The sequence below is a fragment of the Ovis canadensis genome, chromosome 2, assembly GCF_042477335.2.
Source record: "Ovis canadensis isolate MfBH-ARS-UI-01 breed Bighorn chromosome 2, ARS-UI_OviCan_v2, whole genome shotgun sequence".
Lineage (NCBI taxonomy): Eukaryota > Metazoa > Chordata > Mammalia > Artiodactyla > Bovidae > Ovis > Ovis canadensis.
This window is the reverse complement of record NC_091246.1, coordinates 143,202,230-143,210,842: the sequence shown is the minus strand read 5'-3', so window position 1 is coordinate 143,210,842 and position 8,613 is coordinate 143,202,230. Positions and strand designations below refer to the sequence as shown.

The 8,613-nt window shown below is 37.5% G+C and overlaps 1 protein-coding gene across 1 annotated transcript in view; it reads left to right on the top strand.

Moving 5' to 3' along the window:
• Positions 1–749: 749 nt before the first annotated feature.
• HAT1 (histone acetyltransferase 1) overlaps positions 750–8,613 on the top strand; it is a 39,694-nt gene continuing 31,830 nt past the window's right edge. Inside the window, exons 1-2 of the mRNA XM_069577216.1 lie at positions 750–835; positions 3,061–3,165. Of these exons, the coding sequence (XP_069433317.1) occupies positions 829–835; positions 3,061–3,165 (112 nt within the window). The 5' untranslated portion in view covers positions 750–828. The remainder of the gene's footprint in view (positions 836–3,060; positions 3,166–8,613) is intronic.

Genomic DNA, 8,613 nt, shown 5'->3' with positions numbered 1-8,613 from the left:
GAGCGACTGAACTGAACTGACTGAACCTCTTGTGTGGGCTTCCCTTGTAGCTCACTCAGTGAAGAGTCTGACTGCAACGCGGGAGGCTTGGGTTCCATCCCTGCGTTGGGAAGATCCCCTAGAGAAGGAAATGGCAACCCACTCCGGTATTCTTGCCTGAAGAATCCCATGGACAGAAGAACCTGGCACGCTGAAGTCTATGGGGTCGCAAGAGTCGGACATGACTGAGCGACTAAGCGCAGTGCAGACTCTTGCGTAATAAACTTAAAGTGAAAACAGAGTACCGAAGTCTCACACCGTATACATATTGTTAAAAAACATGAAAGAAAAACGATGTTAAACAAGTATTTACCGCAAAAATATAAACAAGTTAAAATTTCTCCGGAAATCACAACTCAGTCCCTTTATTTTACCGACAGGGCTCGGGTGTTTGAATCTACCGTCCAGGTCAAGTGGAAAGTTTCTCTTCCACTCCCAAACATCGCTAAGGGGGTACAGAAAACTGTCATAAGGTATGTATACATTCAAATCAAGCAGATAGAAACTCCTCAAGCCAGCGACCGTCTTAACAGAGAATATCCCTTCGCGGCCTCCTCCAGCAATTCAAGCCTGCAAAGGGACTGACACCGTCCGAGCCCGCCCCCCCAGTCTTGGCCCCGCCTCTCAAGACGCTCCTACCACGCCGCGCCTCGAACCTCCTTCTCTCATTGGCTAGCTACAGGCTAGGGGTGGGCGGGGGAAATGCGTCAGAAAGTGGGCTCACTTCCGGCCTGGGAGCGCGCGCGGTTGATTCGTCCTCCCTCAGCCGCGGGTGCTCGCAGCTCGGAAATGGCGGGTAAGTTCCCGGGAAAAGTTTACCAAGGGGAGAGGGTGGGCAGGTTTGGGAACGAACACCGAGACGGAGGTGACAGTACCCGCCTGGAACTTTCGAGCTCTTGCCTGGGGTTTAGAAGGCCTGTTTCAACCTCGGAGCGCGGAACTGTCAGCCCAGCTCTTTTTCCGCCGAGATTCGTGCCCCCGCCCCCAACTGCTCGGGGTTCTGCACCTTCAGCGGGCAACTCGGCCCCTGAGAGGGACCAAGACACCAGGAAAAAGCGTGGTGGTTTGGTCTTGTAAGGTGCCAGGTGCCTGGACGCTTGTTTCTCTTCTCGTTCCTTTTGCCCACTGCTGCCCCAGCCTCTAGTCTGAGCCTGTTCCCGCCAGCTGATTTTAATGCTCAGACCCTCCTCTTCCAGGTCTTCCTTCACCCTATACTTCAACTTCTGAGCCAGCGCAGTGCTGCCTTACCCTGCGCCAAGGCTCTCATTTGAGTCTTGTTTGACTTCATAGTAGTCTCCTTAATCTCTCACACTTAAGTAGTCCTAGGATTTATATAGATTTCCTTTGAGAAAGAGGATTAAGCATTCTTCCTTCATCTAAACTTCTCTTTTAGGGGATGTCTAATATAATTCTGTATTTATTCCATTCTGCTTTCTTTATTGAATCTCTTAAATTTAGCGTTTAATAACTAATTATTGCCATTATTTTGTACGTGTATTAAGATTGTTTTGGTGTGGTATATGCTTTTTGTTTTGTTTTGTTTTTCCCTGTTACATATCTTTTGAAGTGACGGACAGTTTCTTTTTATCTTTTCCCAGTGCCTTCCTAGTAGTCTCAGTAGACGTTTATGGATGTGCTGGATAGACAGGGTATAGCATGAGCTCTACAGATGTTTAACGAAGACCTCTTCTACCAGATAGAGACTGTAGGATTTTAGGGTCCATTGGTACTGTCTTAAGAGGGGAGACCCGTGTATGGCACAGGGTGAACTGTTATAAGAATTACATCTAAATTCGAATCTCAGTCCCACCATTTAGTAATCAAGTGACCTTTAAGCAACCAAACGTCTTGCTAAGCCTGAGCTTTTGAATATGAAAGGGGGCTGATAAAGTATCTACTTGTCTTGCAGAATTGTGAGGATTAAACTAATGTATGATTTGTTGCTTAGATTATACATAAATGCCTTGAGGTGGGTTCTGTTCCCTCCTTTTCATAGATGAAGTTTGAGGTAGATTCTATTATACTCTTTTTATCCATTTGTTCAAAGAAGCCAAGTAATGTGCTCTAGGTCATAGATGCCGTAAGCAAATGATGAAGCCTGGATTTGAATCCAGCAATTCTGACTCCAAACCTTTAATCTGTACTGCCTCAAGTGTTGCCCATTTTCTGTGTACTTGTGTTGTAACCACTAACTGAAGTTTATGGCATGTCATTGTACGCTGTTTTTCATTTCTACTCATGACTTTTTTTTACCTGAGTTTTCCCTAATTTTTATGATGTCAGGAGATTTATTGCCATCTTTGCTTGAAAGTTTCTCTTGATAATGGTTTCTTCCATTGTTAATTATCATATACATTGATGGATAGCCACCTTGTAGTAAAACCACTTGATTATTCCAATAGCCTATGTCTTTGCACATGGTTAAAACATTTCTTTCCTAATCATGTCCTTGTTCCTTCTCTTTTATACTAAAAATAGCAGTGTTTACTGGTTTCTTGTGTATCCTTCCTGAGATAATCTTTCTATGCATTATTAGTTGTTGGTTTTGAAATAGTTGATCTGAAAGTACTTTGGGTAGAATTTTTCCAGTATTATGAATAAAATGCTATGTTGTAATTATTGAAGGACATTCTTAGCTTGATTCTTAGTGGAGCAGTAGCATCCTTTTTATATTTCTTTTTAAAAGGCTGCTGCTGCTGCTTAGGTATAAATCCTAGCAGGTAATTTATATTAATATTAAATACTTAGAAATGTCAGTAGTCTGTTATGTTAATTATCAAGCTTACTCATTTCTGTAAAGTCAGTCTGGTTCACAAGCCTCTATCTCAAAAGTGATATTTATTCTGTTTAATAATGAGACAGTCATATACTCAGTACATTTATGTAGGAGTATTTGGAACTCTGTGGTCTGTTAGCATAGTTAAAGACTTACCTTTATTCCACTTCTAGTAAGAACCCCTCTTTTTTTTTAAGGTTTGATTAATCACTTCCAACTAGTCTTTTTAAAATGCTGTTTCTTAGGATTTGGTGCTATGGAGAAGTTTTTGGTTGAATACAAGAGTGCAGTTGAGAAGAAACTGGCCGAGTACAAATGTAACACCAACACAGCAATTGAACTGAAATTAGGTATGTATGCCTTTTCTAAGTAGTGTTAGGTATATGAAGGGGAATTTTGTGTAAGAGCAGTTGTTTATGGCACTTGTATGGCTTATTTTATTGTTTATTGCAGTTTATGTTTAGTTTTCTATACTAATTGAGCACATCCAGATTTTATGAAGTCTTGATTTACATCATGGAGTGGGTAGATGTTTGAGAGATGGCAGAGTTTACAGGTCAAAAGTTCAGTGTGGCAAAACAATGACAAGTAGAAATGGTCTTAACCTCTTAAAAACATTTACCTTTACCTTTTTGCTTATAAAAATTATAGAAAATAAGTGTTGGTGAGAATGTGGAAAGAGACTCATATATTCCTGGTGGGTGCATAAAATGATGCAATTACTTTGGGAAACAGTTTTGCAGTTACTTTGAAGAACAGTTTGGCAGGATCTTAAAGAGTAAACATATATTTGTTATATGACTGAACAGTTCAACTCCTAGATGTCTACCCAAGAGAATTTAAATGTTTGTCCATCCAAAAACTTGTATGTGAATGTTCACAGGAGTGTTATTCGCAATAGCCAAAGGATATAATGTGGATACCAATCAGCTGGTAAATGGTTAAACCAAGTGTGGTATATCCATGTAATGGGATACTATTTGACAGTAAAAAGGAGTGAAGGGCCGATACATGCTACAGCATAGGGGAACCTCAAAAACATTCTAAAGTGAGAGAAACCAGACATACTGCATGATTCCATTTGTGTGAGTGTTCAGAAAAAGCAGATGCACAGAAACAGAAAGGTTAGTGGTTACCTGGGTCTCAGGGTGGCAGCAGAGAATGACTGCAGATTAGATTTCTTTTGGGTAATGGCAGTATTTTAAAATTAGATTGTGGTAGTGGTACACAAGTCTAAATTTACTAAAAATCTTAAAATTATACTCTTAAAACAGTTGAGCTTATGGAATGTAAATTTATAACTCAATAAGGCCGTTTAAAAAATATGTGCTAATGAGTTCTGGTTCCATCACTTTCCATTCCTTAGATCTTTCATCTTTAAAAGGGAATTAATATTATTTGTAGTGAATTAAATATGAGATTAAATACAAGTAAAGTGCTTGAAAAACTTGATGTAGACAGTCACAGTAAATGTTAGCTATAATTATTTAAAACAGTACAAATGTGACGAATACAGAGAAGGTGATAAAGAAGAGACTTGTGTCCTGACACCTCACTAAAAAGATAATACTGATCAAAGTTTTTTTTTCCTGTACATATATATTTTTTTAAAACCAGGATCCTGTTGTAAGGCTGTTTTGTTATTTAGCTTAACCATAACTTGAATATCATTGTTGGTAACTATATATAGGTCTACCTCATTCTTTTAAATTATGTAATTCAGGATGACTGAATCATAATTTAGCTAATTTATGATTTTTTTTAAACTTTATTGTGAGGTTTGCGTCTCCTTTTTTGCTATTAAAAATGATTCTCCAATAAATACCCTTGTGTATATATGTACCCACTTGTGTTGAGTGATCTGTAGAATGTGTGGCTAGAAGTTGAAATGCTGGATCAGAGTTTTTCAGTTTCAACACTGTTAACATTTTGGGTTAGGTAATTGTTAGAAAATGGCAGCCCATCCCAGGTGGCGCTAGTGGTAAAGAACCCAGTTGCCAGTGCGGGAGACATTAGAGACACGGGTTCCATCCCTGGGTCTGGGAAGATCCCCTGGAGGAGGAAGTGGCAGCCCACTCCAGTATTCTTGCCTGGAGAATCCCATGGACAGAGGAGCCTTGTGGGCTGCAGTCCAAAGAGTTGGACATGACTGAAGCGACTTAACAGCAGCCAGTATTTTTGCCTGGGAAATCCCATGGATGAGGTTACAGTCCATGAGATCACAAAAGAGTCCGAACAACTTAGCAACTAAAGAACAGAAGGATTCTTTGTTATTTTGTACTTTGTAGTATGTTTAGCAGCACTCTTGGTCTGATAACTAGATGCCAGTAACATTCTCCTCCAGTTGTGACAACCAGAAATGTCCTCTGACATTGCCATACCTCCTAAGGATGGTGTGTAAAATTGTCTCTGTTTAAGAACTGTGCTAGATCAAAGGGTTACGAACATATTCTACTTTAGTAGCTGTTTTTAAATTGCCTTCCAGAAAAAGTATGTGTGGTTATACTGCTGCAGTCTCACATTTGAGATAGTCCTTTTACCTCTACCCTGATCAGTGTTGGATATTACCATTTTTTAAGAAAAGCAAAAACACCTTGCCTCTGTGATGTGTGAAAGGTAGCTTCTTATTTCTGTTTGCAATTGTTGTGAGAAACACATAACTTAAAATTTACTATTTTTAAAGTGTACAGTTCTATAGTATTTAGTATACTCTCGTTGTGCAACTAGTCTCCAGAACTTTCTCATTTTGTAAAATTGAAACTATTTATTAAAGAAAGAACTCCTTATTTCCCCCCTCTCACTGGCCCCTTGCTAATACCTTTCTACTGTTTTAAAATTTGACTGCTTTAGATACCTCATATAAATGCAGGCATACAGTATTTGTTGTCTTGTGACTGGCTCATCTCTTTAGCATAATATCCTCAAGATTCATCCATGTTGTAGCACTTGGCAGAAATTCCTTCCTTTTAAGACAGGATACTATTACATTATATATATTTTAAACATTATAATATTGTTATATGTAATATTATATGTATTACATGTAATTATAAAATTATAGTATTTATAATGTTTACATTATATATATTACATTATCTATATATAAACATATATATACATACCATATTTTATTTATCCATTCGTCCATTGATAGATACTTAAGTTGCTTCCTTCTCTTGGCTATTTGAATAATGCTGTTATGAATAGGGATGTGCAACTATCTCTTTGAGATCAGTTTCAGGTTCTTTTGGATATGTATCCAGAAGTGGAATTGCTGGACGATATAGTAATTATGTTTTTAATTCTTTGGGGAACCTCCATAATTTCCATAGTGGTTATTACAACTCCATTTTACATACCCACCAACAGTGCACAAAAGTTGCAGTTTCTTCACATCCTTGCCAACACTTACTGTTTAGTGAGGTTTTTCGTTTTCACTGTGTTTTTTACTATTTTTTTATTTGAGAATTAAAATTGATTTTTAATTCTAAGGGAAGTATATCCTTTATATTTAAACGAACCAGCCCTCCTTTTGTCATATTTTGCGAATACTTTGACACCTGTTTTGACTTTTGTTATGTAGAAGTTAAAACTTTTTATCTAGGGAAATTTCTTTTTCTTTTGTGAGTTTTCATTGTGGCTTATAAAAAGGGCCTTCCTTCTCTAAGATGATGAAAATATTCATTGTTTATTTTAATAATTTTTAAATTTTTTCTTTTTTAATTGAACCTTAGAATCTTTATCTTGATAAAGCATAGAGTAGGAATCCAGCTTTATACTTTGCCAGATGGTTTAGACAGTTATCTGCCTGCCAGTTTGTTGTCTCTTAAACAATTAAAATTTCTTTTTTTAATCACTCTAAAGTATCATTTGTATTCTTGGGTGTACTTTGAGGCCTTTTGTTCCCCTTGAGCCATTAGCGTACTATTACAATAAATATGATTAATGTATGGTGTGACTAGATCCCACTCACTACTCTTCAAGTTTCTGTAATGTTTTTTCTTCTAATGAACATTTTACTAAGTTCCAAAGAGATGTTTTGTTAATTTTAAAAAATTGAAATCCTATTAAAATTTGTTTTATATGGGGAAAAGTAACGTCCTTACATTATTGAGTCTTCCTTACTAATAGCAAGCATATCTTTCTATTTATTAAGGCCTTTTTTTGTCTAACTGTAGAGTTTTAAATTTTATGTATAGATGATAAACATTTCTTATTGTTTATTCCTAGGGATTTCATCTACTTTACTGCTATTATGAAGTGTCATCTTCTCTTCCATTGTATTTTCTGTCTTTATTGTGTGTAGGAGAATGATGGAAAGTAATTATATATATATATATTTTATCACATCAAGATCCCGTTACATGTACTCTACACATATTTGACATAACTAAAGTTGACTGGGTTATTTGGGCAATCTAATTCCTACTATCAGTAGCAATAATTTGCTTCCCTGAAACCAGCCTTTCTTTCTATCTCCCTCTTTTCCCTTTCCCCTTTCTTTGGAGAAACGTTTATCAGAACATTTATAGACATTGTTCTAGACACATGGGATAACTTTAACTCTTGACTGCATACCAATAATTCCACTAAGGTTTATCTCAAGATTCTTCTCCATTAATAAGCTATTTTCACTTTGTGTGTGAGAGATTGACAGGCCTACTTTCCCCACAGAGATCAGTGTTCTGGGGGTAGATTACTATAGAAAAAAGTCCATCTTTTTTTATTACACCAAACTCTATGCCTGTTAAGCAGAAATTCCACATTCGCCTTCCCCTCCAGCTCCTGGTAACCTCTAATCTACTTTCTGTCTGTATGAATTACCCATTTTAGATACTTTGCTTAAGTGGAATATTTATCCTTTTCTGTCTGGCTTATTTCACTTAGCATATTTTCAGCTTATTTACTCAGCAAATGTTTCATGTTGTACCATGTATCAGAACTCCACTCCTGTTAATTGCTGAATAATATTCCACTGTATGCCACACTTTGTTTTAGTCATCTGCTGATGAACACTTAGGTTGTTTCCACCTTTTGGCAATTGTGAATAATGCTGCTGTGAGCATCAAGATAGAATTATGTGTTGTCTTGTTTTCAGTTCTTTTGACTATATAGCTGCTGCTGCTGCTGCTAAGTCGCTTCAGTCGTGTCTGACTCTGCGACCCCAGAGACGGCAGCCCACCAGGCTCCCCCGTCCCTGGGACTCTCCAGGCAAGAACACTGGGGTGGGTTGCCGTTTCCTTCTCCAATGCATGAAAGTGAAAAGTGAAAGAGAAGTCGCTCAGTCCTGTCCGACTCTTGGCGACCCCATGAACTGCAGCCTACCAGGCTCTTCCATCCATGGGATTTTCCAGGCAGGAGTACTGGAGTGGAGTGCCATTGCCTTCTCCGACTATATAGCTAGGAACAGAATTGCTGGGTCACATGATAAATCTTTGTTTAGCTTTTTAAGTAACTGCCAAATTATTTTCCACAGTGGATATACCATTTTACAGTCCCACCAGCAATGTATAAAAGTTCACTTTTACTATATTCTTGTCAGCACTTAATTATTTCTATATATAGCCAATCCTAGTAGGTGTGAAATGATATTGCAGTTTTTATTTGCATTTCCCTAGTGACTGATATTGAGCATCTTTTCATGTGCTTATTGTCACTGTGTATCTTTTTTATAGAACTATCTGTTCAAATCTTTTGCCTAATTTTTAATTGAAGTGTTTTTCTTTAATATATTTGTTGTTTTTTTTGAATGAATTTTAAAACAGATAATCTTACTGGATTCTTCTGCTGTTTTTGGA